The following is a 22,570-nucleotide window of genomic DNA, read 5'->3' as shown; positions in this document are numbered from 1 at the left end:
CCGCGGACACTCTATCCACTGAGCCAACCCAGCTAGAGCTGTTTTTGTTGTTTTTTGTTTTTTTTTTTAATACATTTTATTGATTTTTTACAGAGAGGAAGGGAGAGGGATAGAGAGTTAGAAACATCGATGAGAGAGAAACATCGATCAGCTGCCTCCTACACACCCCCCACTGGGGACATGCCCGCAACCAAGGTACATGCCCTTGACCGGAATTGAACCCGGGACCTTTCAGTCCGCGGCCGATGCTCTATCCACTGAGCCAAACCGGTTTCGGCTAGAGCTGGTTTTAACAGAAATAATATATAAATCTGGTAAAAGATTAAAACTTCTCCTTTTATACCAACAGCAAATTATAAAAATAGACATAAAGGAATATGTTTAAACTGTATCTGAAGTATGGCTTAAGTCCTACATTTGAAAAACAAGGATGCATGCCATTAAAAAAGGGCTGTTCGGTGGGGGGTGGGAGGGCAGACAAATAAATAATCACTCAAGTTCAAAACCTGCAAGTGGGCTAGAAAGGGGGCAAAGGAAACTAAGAAGAAAATAAACAAATGGGTCTACATCAAAATAAAAAGCTTCTGCACGCAAAAGAAATCAACCAACAAAATGAAAAGAGATCCCACTGCATGGGAGAACATATTTGCCAATGATACATCCGATAAGGGGTTAATTTCCAAAATATATAGGGAACTCATATAACTTAACAAAAGGAAGACAAACAATCCAATTAAAACCTGGGCAAAGGACCTAAATAGGCACTTCTTCAAAGAGAACATACAAATGAGGCACACGCTCCCGATTGGGAATCAAACCCACGACCCATGGGCTGATGCTCCAACCACCGAAAACAAACCAGCCAGGGCTGCAGTTCATTCAGTTCTTTAGAAAAATTCTCTAAATATTTTTTTGGTTGAAAACCAATTTGGTTCTGTTTTTAAATGACATTTCCATTGGATATAAAATTCCAAGGTGACAGTCTTTTTCTCTCCTGAAAGATAAAGATGTTCTTCCATTGTCAAAAAAACACAACAACACCAAAAAACAATACAAAAGATCAACAAAACCAAGAGCTGGTTCTTTGAAAGGATAAACAAGATTGATGAACCTCTAGCCAGGCTCACCAAGAAGCAAAGAGACAGGACCCAAATAAACAAAATCAGAAATGAAAGTGGTGAAATAACAACAGACCCCACAGAAATACAAAGGGATTGTTAAAAAATACTATGAACAACTCTATTCCAACAAACTGGACAACCTGGAGGAAATGGACATATTCCTAGAAAAATATAACCTTCCAAAACTCAATCAGGAAGAATCTAGACATCTCAATAGGCCAATAACTATGGAAGAAATTGAAGCAGTCATCAAAAAGCAAAGGAGACCATCAATAAAACAACAAGAAAGCCCACTGCTTGGGAGAACATATTTGCGAACATATTTGCCAATGATATCAACGATAAGGGTTTAATCTCCAACATTTACAGGGAACTCATGCAGCTTAACAAAAAGAAGATAAACAACCCAATCAAAAAATGGGCAACTGATCTAAATAGACACTTTTCGAAAGAAGACAGAAGGAAGGCCAAGAGACATATGAAAACACGCTCAAAGTCACTAATCATCAGAGAGATGCAAATCCAAACAACAATGCGGTACCATCTTACACCTGTCAGAATGGCTATCATCAACAAATCAACAAATGAGAAGTGCTGGAGAGGATGCGGAGAAAAAGGAACCCTCGTGCACTGCTGGTGGGAATGCAGACTGGTGCAGCCACTGTGGAGAACAGTATGGAGTTTCCTCAAAAAACTGAAAATGGAACTCCCATCTGACCCAGTAATCCCACTCCTAGGAATATATCCCAAGAAACTAGAAACACAAACTAGAAACACCGATGTTTCTAACTTTCTATCCCTCTCCCTTCCTCTCTGTAAAAAATCAATAAAATATATTTAAAAAACAAACAAACGAACAAACAAACAAACAAACAAACAAACTCCAGTTCCGGGCGAGACTCTGGGGACCCAAACTCATTCGGGGAGAAACTGGACTGTCTGGCAGCAGGTGGAACTCGAGGGCGGCTTTCGCTCAGAGGTGCTTGCAGCGATTACCACAGGATATATGCACCCCTATGTTCATAGCAGCACAATTCACCATAGCTAAGATTTGGAAACAGCCTAAGTGCCCATCAGCAGATGAGTGGATTAAAAAACTGTGGTACATTTACACAATGGAATACTACGCCGTGGTAAAAAAGAAGGAGTTCTTACCATTTGCAACAACAATAGATGGAGATGGAGAGAGCATTATGCTAAGTGAAATAAGCCAGGCAGAGAAAGATAAATATCACATGATCTCACTCATTTGTGGAATATAATGAACAACATAAACTGATGAACAAAAATAGATCCAGAGACAGAGAAACATCAATCAGAACATCAAACCTCAGGAAAGGTGGTGGGGGGGGGGGGGCGGGGTAAAGGGAAGAGATCAACCAAAGGACTTATATGCATGCATGTAAGCTTAATCAATGGACACAGACAACAGGGGGTTGGGGGCATGAATGGGAGGTGGGGGGGAATGGGGGAGTAAGGACACATATGTAATACCTTAATCAATAAAGAAATTTAAAAGAAAAAGAAAAAAAAACACAACAAAACCTAGAAATGGGGACACAGACAGGGGGGTGAGGACACGCGGGCTCCTTGCGGAAACTCCGGGGCAGAGCTGCTGTCGCCGCCACCGCTTCCGCTGCTGCTTCGGGCCACCGAGGACCTGGCTTATGAATTTGCACGAGCCCGGTGGCGTCCGGCCCAGCTTCAGGAGAAACCAAGATGGCGGCATAGGTAAACACCTAAACTGCTGCCTCGCACAACAATTTCAAAACTACAACTAAAAGTCAAAACGGACATCATCTAGAACTACAGGAAGGCTGGCTGAGTGGAAATTCTATTAGAAGGAAAGAGAAAAGTACACTGAGACTCAGAGGAGCTGCAGGAGGCAGAGGTACTGAGGCGCATGCACAGAGAGGGCGGGCAACTGAGTGCGTGGTTGGCTTTCTCAAGCGGGAGGGAGACAAAAGCTCCCGACTGCACTGAACTCCAGTCCCGGGCGAGACTCTGGGAACCCAGACTAATACGGGGTGAAACTACTGTCAGGAAAGAGAAAAGCATACTGAGACTCAGAGGAACTGTGGAAGGCAGAGGTACCGAGGCGCATATACGGAGAGGGCGGACAACTGAGTACGCGGCTGGATTTCTCAATTGAGAGGGAGACAAAAGCTCCCGACTGCACTAAACTCCAGTTCCGGGCTGAAACCGGTTTGGCTCAGTGGATAGAGCGTCAGCCTGTGGACTGAAGGGTCCCGGGTTCGATTCCGGTCAAGGGCATGTACCTTGGTTGTGGGCACATCCCCAGTAGAGGGTGTGCAGGAGGCAGCTGATCGATGTTTCTCTCTCATCGATGTTTCTAACTTTCTATCCCTCTCCCTTCCTCTCTGTAAAAAATCAATAAAATATATTTAAAAAACAAACAAACAAACTCCAGTTCCGGGCGAGACTCTGGGGACCCAAACTCATTCGGGGAGAAACTGGACTGTCTGGCAGCAGGTGGAACTCGAGGGCGGCTTTCGCTCAGAGGTGCTTGCAGCGATTACCACAGGACACTGAGATACAAAGGCCTATTAGGGCAGGGCTGACGGGAAACCAATGCTGTCTGCTCCGCCCTGAGACTCCACCCCATCCAAGCTGAGCACAGAGGCTTTTGCAGGTCTTGTATCATCAGGGTGTCTCCAGGAAAGTTCTCCCAGTGTAGACACAGCTGATCCTCACAGCCAATTGGCCTGGAGGTCAATTCCTCCCAGTGATACCAACAACAATCAAGGCTTAACTACAACAAGACTGTGCACACAGCCTACAAAGGGATGCACTATGAGTGTTCACCTTAGACGGAGCTCCAGTGGCGCAATTGGTTAGCGCACGGTACTTATAAGAGTGTCCACCTTAGGTAACTGGGGAGGCTGAGCCACTGGGCCCTATAGGACACCTAGCACACAAAGCCACTCTATCAACTCATGGAAGCAGCCAAAATGCGGAGACAAAGAAACAGATCACAAATAAAAGAAATGGAGGAAAACAAATGACTGGATATAGAGTTCAAAACCATGGTTAAAAGGTTTTTCAAGAATTTCCTAGAAAAGGCTGATAAATTTAGTGAGACCCTCAAGGATATGAAAAAGGACCAACTAGGAATTAAGCATACACTGACTGAAATAAAAAATATTATACAGAGATCTAACAGCAGACTAGAGGATCGCAAGAATCAAGTCAAAGATTTTAAATACAAAGAAGCAAAAAACACTCAGCTAGAAAAGCAAAAAGAAAAAAGAATCCAAAAATATGAAGATAGTGTAAGGAGCCTCTGGGACAACCTCAAGTGTACCAACATCCGAATTATGGTGGTGCCAGAAGAAGAGAGAGAGCAAGATACTGAAAACCTATTTGAAGAAATAATGACAGAAAACTTCCCCCACCTGGTGAAAGAAATAGACTTACAAGTCCAGGGAGCGCACAGAACCCCAAACAAAAGGAATCCAAAGAGGACCACACCAAGACACATCATAATCAAAATGCCAAGAGCAAAAGACAAAGAGAGAATATTAAAAGCATCAAGAGAAAAACAGTCAGTTACCTACAAGGAAGCAACTTTACGACTGTCAGCGGATTTCTCAACAGAAACTATGCAGGCCAGACTGGAGTGGCAAGAAATATTCAAAGTGATGAATAGCAAGAACCTACAACCAAGATTACTCTACCCAGCAAAGCTATCATTCAGAATTGAAGGGCAGATAAAGAGCTTCACAGATAAGAAAAAGCTAAAGGAGTTCATCACCACCAAACCAGTATTATATGAAATGCTGCAAGGTATTCTTTAAGAAGAGGAAGAAGAAGAAAAAGGTAAAGATATAAATTATGAACAACAAATACATATCTATCAACAAGTGAATCTAAAAATCAAGTGAATAAAAAAATCTGATGAACAGAATAAACTGGTGAATATAATAGAATCAGGGGCATAGAAAGGGAGTGGACTGACAATTCTCGGGGGGAAAGGGGTGTGGGGGGTGCGGGAAGAGACTGGACAAAAATCATACACCTATGGATGGGGACAGTGGCAGGAGGGTAAGTGCAGAGGGTGGGGTGGGAACCGGGTGGAAGGGAGCTATGGGGGAAAAAAGAGGAACAATTGTAATCATCTGAACAATAAAGATTTATTAAATTTAAAAAAAAAAAATCTAGAAATGGTTTTACCACATGCCATTGCTTTGTTTTTGTTTTTATATTTTAACATTCTAAGAGTAAAATCATTCCACATACCTCCTATATCATCTTTGGGATGGGATCTGGTCAGGTTACAACTTAACCATTCTCTGATTCTATCATTCAAATTTATAACACTGAAATTGTTAATGAATTCAAGATAAAAGACGTTAAAAAAAAGACAACAAGACCAAAATGGAGTCAGTTATGAAAAACCCCATGCCACCAATTCAATCCTAAGAATTCCGAACTTAATTACAGTTTCTGCCTCTGGAAAGGAATTTTAAACCAGGAATGGAATCTTAGAGCAGTCAACCTGGAATTCTGTGGTCAGTATTAGTGAGGTAATCTGCAAGGACACCCACCAACCCTTAAAGGAAAGTGATGGTGCCACAACAAACCCACTTTTTGCTAGTATAATCTCCTTGTCCTGCTCCCTTTGGCCTATAAAAGACTTTCATTTTGGAGCTCCTTTCTGTCTGCTGGATGGAATGCTAACCATTTCATGAATTATTGGATAAAGCCAATAAGTTATTTAAAATTTACTCAGTCAAATTTTTAAGTAAGTCCCAGGCCCCTAAATTAAGTTAATTAGCTTTTAAATGTCTCACCATATATACTTTTTATAAGTATAAGAAAATTTAAAAGCTTGAAGTTTTCCTTCAAGAGCTAACCAGTGTTTTAAATAAAACCATATTGGGGGGAGGAGAATATTAAGAAATTCCTTGTGTGTTAATAATTTGTTTAGTCATATAATTATCTAAATTTCATCTGACAAGTAGGTCCTCTAGAGATTCCTGAACAAAAATATAAAAATGTAGCCGAAACTGGTTTGGCTCAGTGGATAGAGCATCGGCCTGCGGACTGAAGGGTCCCGGGTTCGATTCCGGTCAAGGGCATGTACCTTGGTTGCGGGCACATCCCCAGTGGGAGGTGTGCAGGAGGCAGCTGATTGATGTTTCTCTCTCATCGATGTTTCTAGCTCTCTATCCCTCTCCCTTTCCTCTCTGTAAAATATCAATAAAATATATTTAAAATATATATATATATATATATATATACATATATATATATATATATATATATATATATATATATATATATATATATATATATAAAAATGTAACAAGAAAGCCCACTACATGGGAGAACCTATTTGCCAATGTTATCACCGATAAGGGCTTAATCTCCAACATTTACAGGGAACTCATGCAGCTTAACAAAAAGAAGATAAACAACCCAATCAAAAAATGGGCAACTGATCTAAATAGACACTTTTCGAAAGAAGACAGAAGGAAGGCCAAGAGACATATGAAAACACGCTCAAAGTCACTAATCATCAGAGAGATGCAAATCCAAACAACAATGCGGTACCATCTCACACCTGTCAGAATGGCTATTATCAACAAATCAACAAATGACAAGTGCTGGCGCGGATGTGGAGAAAAAGGAACCCTTGTGCACTGCTGGTGGGAATGCAGACTGGTGCAGCCACTGTGGAGAACAATATGGAGTTTCCTCAAAAAACTGAAAATGGAACTCCCATTTGACCCAGTGATGCCACTTCTAGGAATATATCCCAAGAAACTAGAAACACCAATCAGAAAGGATATATGCACCCCTATGTTCATAGCAGCACAATTCACCATAGCTAAGATTTGGAAATGGCCTAAGTGCCCGTCAGCAGATGAGTGGATTAAAAAACTGTGGTACTGCCGAAACCGGTTTGGCTCAGTGGATAGAGCGTCGGCCTGCGGACTGAAAGGTCCCAGGTTCGATTCCGGTCAAGGGCACGTACCTTGGTTGCGGGCACATCCCCAGTGGGAGGTGTGCAGGAGGCAGCTGATCGATGTTTCTCTCTCATCGATGTTTCTAACTCTCTATCCCTCTCTCTTTCTCTCTGTAAAAAATCAATAAAAAAATATATTAAAAAAAAAAAATAAAAAAAAAAAATAAAAAATAAAAAACTGTGGTACATCTACACAATGGAATACTACGCTGTGGAAAAAAAGGAGTTCTTAACATTTGCAACAGCATGGATGGAACTGGAGAGCATTATGCTAAGTGAAATAAGCCAGGCAGAGAAAGATAAATATCACATGATCTCACTCATTTGTGGAATATAATGAACAACATAAACTGATGAACAAAAATAGATCCAGAGACAGAGAAACATGGATCAGACCATCAAACCTCAGAGGGAAGGTAGGGGAGGGTGAGGGCAAAGGGGAGAGATCAACCAAAGGACTTGTATGCATGCATATAAGCCTAACCAGTGGTCACGGACAACAGGGGGGTGGGGGCATGAGTGGGGGGGATGGGAGGGTAATGGGGGAATAAGGACACATATGTAACACCTTAATCAATAAAGAAATTAATATATATATATATACATATATATATATATATATATATATATATATATATATGTGTGTGTGTTAAAGTCTATAGTTGTTTCACATTAACAAATTGAAAACAATAATCCAAATCTCCATGTTTTCTACTTTAAATATTAATAAAAAACTTTATAAGGATGTCTTCCAGTTCGCAAATGGTGGCATAAAAATCATCACTTCTTTTTCCTCCTGCAGGCCGACACTCGGAAAATATCCAAGGACAAAAAGAAAAAGTAACAAACATCATTTTCAGTGAAACCGGGATACAGCTGAATACCCAAGTCCCCAAGTCAGTGGGAGAGCTCCCACCTTGAAGCAGCAGAGATCAAACCGGAGTACACACAGGAGGCAGAGAGAAAACTGCAGCTGTGGCTTTCACAGAGAATGACGTATGCTTCGCAGACACAGAACAAAACCCAAATCTCGGTGCTGCACCAACAGGGGCTCCCCTATAGCCAATTTTGTTTTCAGAAGAAGCAAAAGTAGAGACTTTCTCATTCACTAGGGGGGAAACAAAAAAGCCAGCCATATTTGCAGGAAACAGGCTTGTCTCTATGGCAGTTGGGAAGAAGAGATACTTTGGATTCAGAAATAAACAAAAAACAGTGCTGCATAATCCTGGTGGTTGGAAAGAAGCAAAGGCTAAATGACTCAAAACTCAAAATTCTAGTTAGGTCTCAACAGTGCTCTGGTCCTCGTTCCAGCATAAATATTCTAAAACTTACTGCCCCAAGAAAGGCAACCCTACAACAAAGAATGAGTATTCAAAGCAAAAATTTAAAAATGCAAATTCTAGGCTGAGATAACATAAGATAAAGGAAGAAAGGAAATGAAAAATCATGGCAGAGTAATCACTGCCAGGAAATAAAAACACAAAACAGAACCAGAGAGAATACATATGGTAGTAAAATAACAGTAAGTAACTAGAAGAGTTCAGGAAAGAAGTGGAAGAAAAAAATAATAAAACCACAAAAATGAAGGCAAAACTAAAGTACATAAGGTGACTGCTGAAAACACACCAAAGGATAAAAATAAGAACAGCAAGCAAAATGAAAAGGAAACAGCAGTTTTAGAGGATTTGAGAAAAAAATGATAACTATGTAAGGAAGACAGGCAAAGGAGAGTTAGCATAAGAATAATCATGACTGCTGTTAAAGATGCCAAAGCGAGAGAAACCAAGATGGCGGCATAGGTAAGCACCTAAACTGCTGCCTCGCACAACAATTTCAAAACTACAACTAAAAGACAGAACGGACACCATCCAGAACCACAGGAAAGCTGGCTGAGTGAAAATTCTACAACTAGAAGGAAAGAGAAAAGCTCACAGAGAATTGGAGGTACGGCAAAGGGTCTTTGTGCGCGCAGAGAGGAAGGGCGGCTGAGAGCCTGGCTGACTTTCTCTGGCGGAAGGGGGAAGGAAGCCCCCGACCGCACTGAACCCCAGTTCTGACTGCACTGAACCCCAGTCCTGGGCGAAACCCCGTGGACCCAGGCTCATACAGGGGGAGTCTGGACTGTCAGGTAGAGAGAAAGGCACCCGGAGACTCGGAGACCCAGGGGAGACCTGGGGGAGCCCCGGCAGGCAGGGTTCTGGGGGTGCGCGCGCCAGTGTGCACAAAGGCTGCGGAGGTTGCCACAGGCTTTCCCTAGCAGAAGGGAGTCCGAAGCTCCTGACTGCACTGAACCCCAATTCTGACTGCACTGAACCCCAGTTCCAGGCGAGCCCCTGGGGACCCGCACTCTTACGGGGGGGAATCTGGACTCTCGGGCAGAGACACGGGAGCCAGGGAAGGCAGAGGTCTGCAGGCGCGCATGCGTGCAAGGGCAAGGCTGACTGGAAGCCAAGACTGTCTGCTCCGCCCTCATACTCCACCCCATCCAAGCTGAGCACAGAGGCTATTGCAATTTGGCAAGTCTAATCCTATAAGGCTGTCTCCAGCACCGAACTTCTCCCAGCATAGACACAGCTGATCCTTACAGCCAACTGGCCTGGAGGTCAATTCCTCCCAGTGATACCAACAACAATCAAGACTTAACTACAACAAGGCTGTACACACAGTCCACAAAGGGGTGCACCAAGAGTGTCCACCTCAGGTTAACTGGGGAGGCCGACCCACTGGGCCATATAGGAAACCTAGCACACAAATTTACCCTACCAACTCAGGGAAGCAGTGAAAATGCGGCGTCAAAGAAACAGATCACAAACGAAAGAAATGGAGGAAAACAAACGACTGGATATAGAATTCAAAACCACGGTTATAAGGCTTTTCAAGAATATCCTAGAAAAGGCCGATAAATATAACGAGACCCTCGAAGATATGAAAAAGGACCAACTAGAAATTAAACATACACTGACTGAAATAAAAAATATTATACAGAGACCGAACAACAGACTAGAGGAACACAAGAATCAAGTCAAAGAACTGAAATACAAAGAAGCAAAAAACACTCAACCGAAAAAGCAAAAAGAAAAAAAAAATCCAAAAAGTTGAAGATAGTGCAAGAAGACTCTGGGACAACTTCAAGCGTACCAACATCAGAATTATGGGGGTGCCAGAAGAAGAGAGAGAGCAAGATTCTGAAAACCTATTTGAAGAAATAATGACCAAAAACTTCCCCCACCTGGTGAAAGAAATAGACTTACAAGTCCAGGAAGCGCACAGAACCCCAAACAAAAGGAATCCAAAGAGGACCACACCAAGACACATCATAATTAAAATGCCAAGAGCAAAAGACAAAGAGAGAATCTTAAAAGCAGCAAGAGAAAAACAGTTAATTACCTACAAGGGAGCACCCATACGACTGTCAGCTGATTTCTCAACAGAAACTATGCAGGCCAGATGGGAGTGGCAAGAAATATTCAAAGTGATGAATAGCAAGAACCTACAACCAAGATTACTCTACCCAGCAAAGCTATCATTCAGAATTGAAGGGCAGATAAAGAGCTTCACAGATAAGAAAAAGCTAAAGGAGTTCATCACCACCAAACCAGTATTATATGAAATGCTGAAAGGTATTCTTAAAGAAGAGGAAGAAGAAAAAAGTAAAGATAAAAATTATGAACAACAATTACATATCTATCAACAAGTGAACCTAAAAATCAAGTGAATTAAAAACCTGAGGAACAGAATAATCTGGTGAATATAATAGAATCAGGGGCATAGAAAGGGAGTGGACTGATAATTCTCAGGGGGAAAGTGGTATGGGGGGGTTCAGGAAGAGACTGGACAAAAATCATATACCCATGGATGAGGACAGTGGGGGGGGGGTGGGTAAGGGCAGAAGGTGGGGTGGGAACCGGGTGGAGGGGAGCTATGGGGGGAAAAAGGAGAAACAATTGTAATAATCTGAATAAAGATTTATTTAAAAAAAAAAAAAAAGAATAATCAGAGCCCTGGACGGTTTTGCTCAGTGGATAGAGCGTTGGCCTGCAGACTCAAGGGTCCTGGGTTTGATTCCGGTCAAGGGCATGTGCCTTGGTTGCGGGCACATCCTCAGTGGGGGGTGTGCAGGAGGCAGCTGATTGATGTTTCTCTCTCATCAATGTTTCTAACTCTCCCTCTCCCTTTCTCTCTGTAAAAAATCAATAAAATATATTTAAAAAAAAAAGAATAATCAGAATCCCTGAAGAAAACCATATTAACAAAAGAGACTATTTAAAGATAAAATTCAGACTTTCTTTAATTCAACAATTTAGCTATCCTGAAACACTATCCAGATTATAAAACATGTAAAAATGGAAATAATTTGTTAAAAACATTTTTTTTAAATATATATTATTATTGATTTCAGAGAGGAAGGGAGAGGGAGAGAGAGATAAAAACAATGATGAGAGAGAATCATTGACCAGCTGCCTCCCGCATGCCCCTCCACTGGGTTTTGAGTTGCAACCCAGGCATGTACCCTTGACCAGAATCAAACCCGGGAGACTTCAGTCCACAGGCTGACACTCTATCCACTGAGCCAAACCAACTAGGGCTTAAAAACATCGTTTTAAATGAAGAGCTGAACTAACTGGTAAGAAAGTAAAGAAAATCCTCCAAGGCCAAAACCGAAGGCATGAGACTAATGCAAGTCCTAAAGCCAGCAGCTCCCCAAGGTCATCTGCCCACCTCAGTGACGTTGATAAGGAAAATAAGTCATTTTTTGGGGGGGAGACCAGCAGCCTGACTCTGTACCTAGTTAATTGGTATCCCTAATGCACATTCCTGTTAGCCTATAGTCTAGTCACTGCCCCTTCCTTACAAGACCTGTTTACCTAAATACTCCCATTTTACAGAGGCCATAAACCATGAACAATACATAACCCCCAGAGGGAGTTATCAGTGCTGGCACCAGGGAGTTATCAGTGCTGGAGTTATAGGTGTGGTCTCATGGCCCCCATTCCAACACACGGGGCTTTTTGCAAAGCCCAAGAAAGATCCGGAAGTCTGATCCATATATGGGGGACAAAGAAACCAAAGGGTATAAAGAGAAAGCTTCTTCCATATTGGTTTGCTCAGGATTTGGAAACAGGCTCCCCTGAGTGACGGTACTAGTACATCTGGAAATAAATGGGTTTTTCCTGTATCTCCGAGTACTCCTGTGTATTTTCCGGTCGCCTGGTAAATTCTGTAACAACGTGAAGGCTGGTTTTAACAGAGCATGAGAAACAGGGCAATGACAAAAATAAGCCACTTCTGATTACTTTATAAACTAAACAAAATATCAATAAAAACATCAACAGCAGTTTTTGAAACTAGACAAGCTGATTTTTATGTTCACACTGAAAATGGTAAAAACAAAGAGAAAAGATTCCATTAATTAAAAGTACATTTTTAACCACTATGCTGTACATTTGAAACTAATACAAAATAATATTGGATGTAAACTGTAATTTAAAAATGAAATAAAAAACATATGTTATTTCTTTTCTGCAACACTATTTAGGAGGCCAGTCACAACGTACCAGCAATGTCATCTGAAGAGTCTTCATCATGAGGTATAGTCGGCCTTTTACTTCTTTTGGCTTTCTCAGATAAAACTTTGGATGGCTCTTTCACCCGCATCTGTTATTTACTGAAAAGGTTGGGGGGGGAGGGGAATAAATATAATTTAATCCTCAAAAATAAAATGTTATGTATTATACTTAATGCATATTAAAATTGAAATTACTTCCATTTTAATTGGTCTACTAAATCAACAGAGGAAGAGGGGAGAGTCAGCTGGAACCAAAAAGTCTTTATTAAACCAACATAAAATGGCACTTTATATTGACTTTTACCGACTACTCCCTAGATATATGCTCTCTAGGTGAATGAAAAACTAGTTTTGATCAATGGAACAAGTGCTGCTTCTAAGTCAGGTGCTCCCCTTGCCCTTTCTCCTGTCTCACTTACAGGGGTCCTCAAACTTTTTAAACAGGGGGCCAGTTCACTGTCCCTCAGACCGTTGGAGGGCCGGACTATAGTTTATAAAAAAAAAACTATGAACAAATTCCTATGCACACTGCGGGCCCGGGACGAGTCGGCTGCTAAGCAGGACAGGCAGCGGCACCCGGTGGGCCAGATAAATGTCCTCGGTGGGCCACATGTGGCCCGTGGGCCGTAGTTTGAGGACGCCTGATAGGAGTTGGTAAAGCTACAATGGACCAGGGATGGAAGCCATGTGCCAAGCACAGTAGAGCCACCCCACCTTTCTGTATGACCTAGATCAGTGGTCGGCAAACTCATTAGTCAACAGAGCCAAATATCAACAGTACAACGATGGAAATTTCTTTTGAGAGCCAAATTTTTTAAACTTAAACTTCTTCTAACACCACTTCTTCAAAACAGACTCGCCCAGACCGTGGTATTTTGTGGAAGAGCCACACTCAAGGGGCCAAAGAGCCGCATGTGGCTTGCGAGCCACGGTTTGCCGACCACTGACCTAGTGCTAGGCTACTGAGAAAGAAATTTCTACCTTTCCCCCACTTTTTTATTTTATTTTTTAAATTATTTTTTAAAATATATTTTTCATTGATTTAACAGAGGAAAGGAGAGGAAGGGAGAGAAACATCAATGATGAAAGAGAATCATTGATCAGCTGCCTCCTGCAGCCTCACCAGGGATCGAGCTCACAACCCAGGCACGTGCCCTGATCAGGAATCAAAACGTGACTTCCTGGTTCATCAGTCAACGCTCAACCAATGAACCACACTGGCCTGACTCACACTTTTTTATTATGAAAAGTCTTAAACTTCCACAAAAATTAAAAGAACAATATCATGAATACCCATATACTATCTATATTCCACCTAAAACATTTTGCCATACTTATTTTATCTAAATACCAATGTACATATAGACATATATACCTGTATGTTTGTTTTTGTTTTTTTAAAATATATTTTTATTGATTTCAGAGAGGGAGAGGGAGAAACATCAATGATGAGAGAGAATCGATTGGCTGCCTCCTGCACGCCCCCTTCTGGGGATCGAGCCCACAGCCCAGGCATGTGCCCCTGACCAGAATCGAACCTGGTACCCTTCAGTCCACAGGCTGGAGCTCTATCCACTGAGCCAAACGAGCCAGGGCTGTATGTTTGTTTTTGCTGAACTATCTGAATGTTGCAGACAGCATGTATCTCTTAAGAATAACAATATTCTCCTATATAATCACATCATTATCACATCTCAGAAAATTAACGTATTTAATTTCTTCCACTGACCCAAAAGTGTCTTCTATACTGGTTTTTTGAATAAGAATTCAATCAAGGCTTTTGTATTGGTTATGTCGCTTTAGTACTTTTTAATTGACAACTGTTTTTCCCACAAAAGATGGAAAGTTAACAGTGCCCTACTTTCCTAAGACACTGGCTTTTTAAAGAGATCAGGGCAGTGCATGAGTCATCTTAGAGGTTTTGCTAAAATGTAGATTTTGATTAAACAAGACTGTCACAGGACCCGAGATTCTGCCTGCTTTGCAAACTCCCAATGGGAAGCCAGTGCTGGTGGTCCAGTTTCAATAGCAAGACTATAATATCCCACACTGAATTTGACTCTTTCCTCGTGGTGTTATTTAACTTTATCTCTTATATTTCTTTAAAACTCAGTTAATTCTAAAGATTTTAGATACAAGTTATGCAATTTTTTTAAACCAATATATTTTGGACTCTTTATTAAAGTAGCTTAGCCTAAGTCCTACCTAGTATCACCCCTGCTCCATGGCTAAGCTACTGTAATATTCATGATTATTTGTTTATTTGCTTTTATTGATCAAGGTGAAAGAATCTTTCAACTCAGCAATAAATTCTGAATCTTGATTTAGTTATATTATGTCCCACATTAGGGAGCTTTTGTGAGTCATTTTACAAGTAATTTCTTTAAGTCCCAAGGTCACCATATTGAACTGAGCTGCAAAACATTAAGGCCTCAAAGTCACAGACATGCACACGGCCTCTGAGTTCCTTGACCACTTCATTTCTGACTGCCTTTTACCTCCAACTTCCTCATCCGCTTAGCCCCACAGTCCTGCCTTGCAAAATCACTAATTCAAGTATCTCATTCTCTGGTCACAACTTCAAGTTCTTCCAGCTTCCTTGCCCAGCCACTCCTGCTCTCCTTTAGTGACCAGGCTCACAGGAGACTGCGTCTCAACAAGTGCTTCCAGGATCACTTCAGCAGGGCAGGAAAAAGGAGACATGGCAAATGGCAGTGCTGGTTCTTCAAGCGTCACTTGGAAGTGACACATGTCATGTCTGCTCGTATTTTACTGGGCAAAACAAGTCAGGTGGCAACTCATTTCAAGCAGACATAGAGAGGGGGAATGTTAGTGTATACAAAGAATGCAGCCTTATCATGTTCCCAGGAGGAACGGAATATGTGTGCATAGCTTGAATGAGTACCTCGCCACTCTAACAAAACCCCAATCCTAGATGAACACAATTAACCACTTTCTCAATGTCTGCATCCAAATGGGCAGGAAAGTCTCTTAAGAAAGCAGAGTGGGTCACTAAATTCACACACACTCTCAAATGGATGAAGTCATGCCATTATCTACTATACTTTCTGGTCAACTTAGTTATCCTCACACAGCCATTTGAAACCTTTTTCACTCTCCCAAACCTCCAACTCTTCCATCTCCCCACTCCTCAAAATAGAATCTAGTTTTCTACTTTACTGAAAGAGACATAATCAGATGGCAAATCTGATCTTTCCACCCCCAGACATACAAATTTACCCCCAACTATGTTAAGTTGATGTCCCAAAATAAGAGATAGACATAACTAAAAGAATCCAGGAAAAGTGGCCCATAAATGCACAGATAAACTCTCAACAAAGAAGAACATTAACACATATGCTGGCAGAATTAAAAAAAAAAAAAAAAAGAACCAGGTATTTTATCTAAAATCTGTAAAAGACAGACTTTTTTGTTTTTCCCCAAAACAATGACTCAAACTTAACTTGGCAATGTCAATTTCCAGTGATTTTCCTGACATATACGATATGCCTTCACATACTAATACAGAATCATTTTGGACGGTAACCCACTGTTCAGCAATCACTTATCTGTATAGGTTTCTTTTGTCAATTTCCCTTTAGAGCAAAAAGAGACAAGTCCAATTACCAGAGCTTCAAATACTTTCTATCATCAATCCTGTGTCTGGGGTGTTCCACCCTCACATTTGGAGATTCACTAGAGGGACTCACAACACTCAGCATACACAGCAGTTAGCTGTACTCATAGCTTACGTTTACTATGGCAATGTAGTATGAAAATACCGCCTGATCATAATGGAAAAAGATACACCGGAAAGCTGGAGGAATCCATGTGTAGGCTTCCTTATGTTCTCTCCCTCCCAGAAGGAATCAAATCCAGCAAAATGTCTGTGCAATGTTTTTGCCCAGGGAAGCCCATTACAGACTCGCAGGCCCAGGATTTTTATGGGAGCTGGTTAACTTCAGCACAACCATATTGTAAAGCATAAACCATATTGTTGCCAGATACCAAACAAGTGCTAATCTTGCAGGAGCCTTTCTAAAAAGACAGCAAGCTCAGGCCTACTATGCTCTTTTCAGCACAAATGCTTTCGGACCATTTTTCTCACGTGGTTTCCCAACCAAAGTTTTTGGTTTTCAACTTCAGCATTACTCTAACATCTGTTCTTTTCTTTAATGTAGGATGTACAACTAAGTTGTTTAGGAATGTTTAATTTTTTAAAAGCAAGTTATGCAAAAAAAAAAAAAAAAAAAAAAAAAAAGCCTGTATTCTCTTTTTAAAAAATCTGTTTTTTCTTACTCTTGGGCAATTATTTTCAGCGGCGGGAGGCGAGGTTGGGGGAGGGAGGGGAAATTGGGACACAACTCTCCTTTTAGATTCCAGGCTCAAAGAGATGAACAGCACTTACATGGTTTTACTGAGCATCACACTCGGTTCCAAGCACGTCTAAGCCCACTGAATCCTCACTACCACCCAATGAGATGGGTTACTATTATTTCGCCCATTTTACACTTGAAGAAACTGGGGTACACAGAGATTAAGTGACGCGCAGGGTTCCCGGAGCCAGGAAGTGGCGGGTGGGGATCTGGACCCAGGCAGTCCGTCTCCAGGGCTCCCAACACTGCGCGTTGCAGCCAGAGACCCTGTAGACACGCGGCCCCCGGTCACGAATACAAACACCCCAAGTTTCTTGAGAGGAAATGCGTCGTAGAGGAGAGAATGCCAGAGGGAGGCCGGGCCAGATAGGTGCCGGGCCGCCGCGCGCCCCGGTCAAGGTGAGGCGGGGACTCGGCCCCTCTCCCGCCAGGACGCCCCGGCCCCTCCGGCCGCCGCCCGGACACCGGGCCCGCTCAGCCGGGATCACGGGGCCCTGGATGACGCCCGGCGTCCCCCGAGATCAGCAGGACGGGAGTGCGCAGGGGGGCCTCTCTCCCGGGCCCATCACGCCCCTGGGGGTCAGGGTCACGGACACCAAGACTGAGCAGCTGCGACCCCAACGTCGCAGCCCCAACTCACCTGCCGGGCCGGGCCTCCGGGTCCACACCAGAAGGGACTGCGCCTGCGCGGCCGTCCCGCCGGCGGCGGAGGCGGAGCCGGGGGGGGCGGGGCGCGTCCGGAGGTCTGGGCGGGCTGGGACCGCCGCTGGGGAGCCTCGCACCGGAGTGGGGCGTGGACAGGGCGGGCCGGGCTCTGTAAGGCCTGCGTTCTCTCCTCTCCGTGGGCAGAGCCGGGTAGGCGCCCGCTGAACTTAAAATAATAGCGCTGGGCTCCCATTTGGATTCGAACAGCAGCCTGGAGTGCACAGCTCGGTCTTCCCAGGCTCGGGATTAAATCTCCCTTGTAGCTGCGCACCTGCTGGGACAGCCTCTTCCTCTCCTCCGGCACACGGTACAATCAAGTCACATCTGACACCCATCATACGTTACCTTGCTTTTTTTCATTATGATTGTCTTATCTTTCTTATTTCCTTACTGGACAGGAAACTTCTTGACCTACACCTATACCTCTTGGAATTTAGATTACCCGTTAAAGTGGTCTGCATATTGCATATGCTTAGTAGAAGTAGTTGGTTTGAAAATATTTCGATTGAACTGAAGCAAGGGAGCAGAAGCCCCAGGTTCTCTCCCTCCCCTCCCCTTCTAGGTTAGGGAGCTATGGATTGACTTGTGGCTAGACACCTGTCCCCTTACTGACCCCCGCCCCATTTCTTTGGGTAAGAAATAGTTGAGATAGCCCTAGCGGGTTTGGCTCAGTAGATAGAGCCTGCGGACTGTAAGGTCCCGGGTACCGTTCTGGTCAAGGGCGCATGTCCAGGTTGCGGGCTCAATCCCCAGAAGGGGACGTGCAGGAGGCAGCGGATCAATGATCCTCTCTCATCACTGATGTTTCTATCTCTATCTCTCTCCCCCTCTCCCTTCCTCTCTGAAATCAATAAAAATATATTTAAGCCGGAACCGTTTTGGCTCAGTGGATAGAGCGTCGGCCTGCGGACTGAAGGGTCCCGGGTTCGATTCCGGTCAAGGGCATGTACCTTGGTTGCGGGCACATCCCCAGTGGGGGGTGTGCAGGAGGCAGCTGATCGATGTATCTCTCTCATCGATGTTTCTAGCTATCTATCATCTCCCTTTCCTCTCTGTAAAAAATCAATAAAATATATTTTTAAAAAAATATATATATATTTTAAAAAAAATAGTTGAGACAAACGAAAACTAGTCTCAGCCAGAGTTAGCAGTCACCTTGACCTACATCTTAGTTCTGGGGCCTAGTTTTGAGGCCGCTCTGCCCTCCAGAAATCCCCCATCCAAAGAGGAGGGACTGAGATGAGCTGCACAAGTAACACCCCAACCCCCCCATCCCCAGCGTCAGAGACTAGTAGCCACCTCCATTCCCTCCCCTTGCTATGGTGGAAACCTCCACGCAGACTCCATGGGTACCACTCGCTTCCTGGGTTGGCCCGCACTCTACTCCTTCTTGAGAGTGTACTGTCACCTTAATAAATCTTATGTGCTTTGTTTAATCTCTCTGTCTCGCTCTTGAATTTTTTCCTGCCCAGTGACAAGAACCTGGACACTGTCACTGGGGTGAGGCCTCCCTTGGCCTCCCTGTGAGCCCTCTGGCATCAGAATGATATTGCAAACATTAATGCTAGTTATGGATAAGCTCTACAAGTCTTGTAATCTTTCCAAGTTCTTCAGCATGGGTCAGGTTTGGCCTTATGATTAGAGCCTTGGATTGAGTCAAAAGATATTAGAGATAAACCAAAATATAACAACAACAAAATTCCAATTCATTTCTTATGAAATAAAAATTATTTCCAAGTAGAGAATTTGGTTAGGGAGATTACTAAATGTTTACATTGTGTATGAAAACCATATTTTTATATAATTACCATTTGTTAAAAGAGAACACGGATTACATTAAAGTCTACACTAGATTTCACACTTGATTTTTTTTCACCTGACAGTATATCTTGGACATATTTCCACAGTAGCCTCATTCTTTTATCAGGACTCCAGTGAATAGGTGTATCACTTTTTTTCCCTCTCCAATCATTCCCCTATTAATGTACATTTTTCCTTGCCTACTTGTGGAACTGTTTTCTGTAGATAGACTACTAATAGTGGAAATGCTGAGACAACAGATTGATTTCTATTTTAATTTTTGATAGAAACTATTTTGAAATAAGTTGTATGAAAGGCAAAACATTTCCTAATTCTTCACTTGATTTAAAAAAAATATCTAGGGGCTTGAAGTGGATTTAGAAAGAAATGAGAAAAATCCCAACTCTTTTTAATAACCCCTTCCTTCCCACTTGTCTTATGCTCCCCCACCCCCCAAAAAAAGGTGCAAAGAAAGAGAAAAGAAAATGAGTTGTTTGAAAATTAATGGTTCATATCAACTTAGTGTTAGTGGTGCTCTCCCAGAAAGTTAAATAATTTCTTTCCCTTTCATCCCACTTTAAGCCTTGCTAACTCTCTCTGAAGGAAGAACTTTGACACTCATCTGAGGAGCAATCTCTTTTGACAAGACCTTTATACTCTAGGAACTCTTAAATAAACCAAGTTTGGCACTGTGCTAGATACGAAAAGACACATTCACCTTTTCAGAAAAAAAAAAAATCTTACAGAAACATATTTCTCAAATAATTAGTCATAAACATTAGGAAAAAAATGTTTAGTTATGTGTGCTCTTGCCAAAGCATAAATCATTAAATGTGATTCATGGAGGCATGTACATTGTTTTCATGTCTGTGTCCATACAACCGGTAGTTTATAATGCATATTCAAGACAGCTGGGGGATGCCATGGAGAGTACATGAATCTGCAATATATAATGACATCTTGGTTCAAAGTTAATCTACCAAATAGATTACACAGAAGCTATGGTTAAGATCCAAATGATTTGGAAAAACATAATTGTAAGTGATGTTATTGGCATAGAAACCTGAAGTGGTTTTAATAATTATTAAATTATTGAAAATGGAACAATTGAAAAGTACATGTTTAATGAAATTAACATGGGAAGGCATTTATAAAGATACTAGTGCTTGGACACTAATAATTCCATTTACATTAATTTTTAAATTCCTACTGTGAATGAATTCACAGTTAAATATAGCTTTCATTATGCTTGGAACCCAAGTTAAGAATAAATTTAAAACAAGGTAATAAGAAACTTTATGTGATAGGCTGAATAATGCGCCCCCCCCCCCAAGGTGTTCTAATTCCTGAAACCTGTGAGTATGTTACCTTACATGGCAAAAGGCCTTTGCAGATATGACTAAATTAAGAATCTAAGATGGGAGGTTATCCTGGATTATCTGAGTGGTTCCAGTGTAAGGACAAAGGTCCTTAAAAAAGGCAGGCAAGCCGAAACCGGTTTGGCTCAGTGGATAGAGCGTCGGCCTGCGGACTGAAGGGTCCCGGGTTCGATTCCGGTCAAGGGCATGTACCTTGGTTGCGGGCACATCCCCAGTGGGAGGTGTGCAGGAGGCAGCTGATTGATGTTTCTATCTCATCGATGTTTCTAGCTCTCTATCCCTCTCCCTTCCTCTCTCTGTAAAATATCAATAAAATATATTTAAAAAAAAAAAAAGGCAGGCAGGCAAGCCCTATCAGTGGATAGAGCGTTTGCCTGCTGATGCCTGCTGACTGAAGGGTCCCGGGTTCATTTCCGGTCAAGATCACGTATCTCGGTTGCAGGCTCAATCAGGCCCTGGTCACGGTGTCTGCCAAAGGCAACCAATCGATGTGAGACACATGGATGTTTTCCCCTCCACTCTCTCTAAAAATCAATAAAAAAATATCCTCTGGTGAGGATTAACAAAAGGAAAAAAAGAAAAAAAAGGGAGGCAAGAGGATCAGAGGAAAAGAAGGGGATGTACAACAGAATCAGGTCAAACTTAGAGAGAAATTTGAAGATGCTAAACTGATGGTTTTGAAGATGGCGAAAGGGACCACTAACCAACCAATGCGGGTAGCCTTTAATACAAGCATGTCAAACTCAAAGGCTAGCACAGGCCAAATAAACAAGGTTTAAGTTTATGTAGGCTGCAAAAAAACAAAGGCTTCAATTTTTATAGAAATGTAGGTTTATTTCGATAGAGACATGCTGAATACAAAGGGCTGAAATAAATGAGTAATCATTAACATAAAATAATAGAACATTTTTTAAAATATATTTTTTATTGATATTTTACAGAGAGGAAGGGAGAGGGACAGAGAGCTAGAAACATCGATGAGAGAGAAACATCGACCAGCTGCCTCCTGCACACCCCCTACTGGGGATATGCCCGCAACCAAGGCACGTGCCCTTGACCGGAATCGAACCCGCGACCCTTCAGTCCGCAGGCCGACGCTCTATCCACTGAGCCAAACCAGTTTCGGCAATAATAGAACATTTTAATAAAAATTAATATTTTTTTCTGGAACATTAACTTACCAGACACTGAATTACTGCACAAATTAATAAGCGTAACGCAAATAAACCCATTTTTCTTGTTCTCCAAAAGCGAAATATTTCCTGTTGCGCACACCAAACAAGTCAGTCCAAGACTAATGATGTAGCAACCGGCTGCTAAAATATTTGCTGCTAGTATTAGTGGAGAGAAATGATGTGCCTGCATGTAAGGCACATAAGGGAAATGAATGCAACACGATTATAGTAATTAGCGAACGTTGTAGTTCGTTATTAATAATTATGTATAACAGGATATTGTAAAAATTAAGTTACGAAATTTTTATTAAAACGTTTCTTACATACTGTTATATTGGCTGGGCGGCAGAAATATTCATTGTGGGCCACATGCAGCCCGCGGGCCGAGAGTAGTAGATGGGAAATTCTCGCCTAGAGCCATCAGAAGGAACACAAGCTTGATGACACCTTAATTTT

At 42.2% G+C, this 22,570-nt stretch overlaps 1 protein-coding gene across 3 annotated transcripts in view; it reads right to left on the bottom strand.

Annotated features, from left to right (window-relative positions):
• Window positions 1-17,765, bottom strand: part of USP45 (ubiquitin specific peptidase 45) — a 67,830-nt gene extending 50,065 nt beyond the window's left edge. Inside the window, exons 1-2 of one of the 3 annotated variants that reach the window (XM_080666781.1) lie at window positions 17,696-17,765; window positions 12,669-12,778 (exon numbers count right to left, since the gene is read on the bottom strand). In XM_080666781.1, coding sequence (XP_080522907.1) covers window positions 12,669-12,768 — 100 coding nt within the window. In that variant the 5' untranslated portion in view covers window positions 12,769-12,778; window positions 17,696-17,765. The remainder of the gene's footprint in view (window positions 1-12,668; window positions 12,779-17,695) is intronic. The other 2 variants (XM_080666780.1, XM_080666782.1) reach the window with 2 other exon arrangements.
• Between the last annotated feature and the right edge of the window lie 4,805 nt (window positions 17,766-22,570).

This window comes from Plecotus auritus (assembly GCF_963455305.1).
Source record: "Plecotus auritus genome assembly, chromosome: 4".
Lineage (NCBI taxonomy): Eukaryota > Metazoa > Chordata > Mammalia > Chiroptera > Vespertilionidae > Plecotus > Plecotus auritus.
Note: the sequence above shows the minus strand (reverse complement) of the source record. Positions and strands in the feature narration are given on the sequence as shown.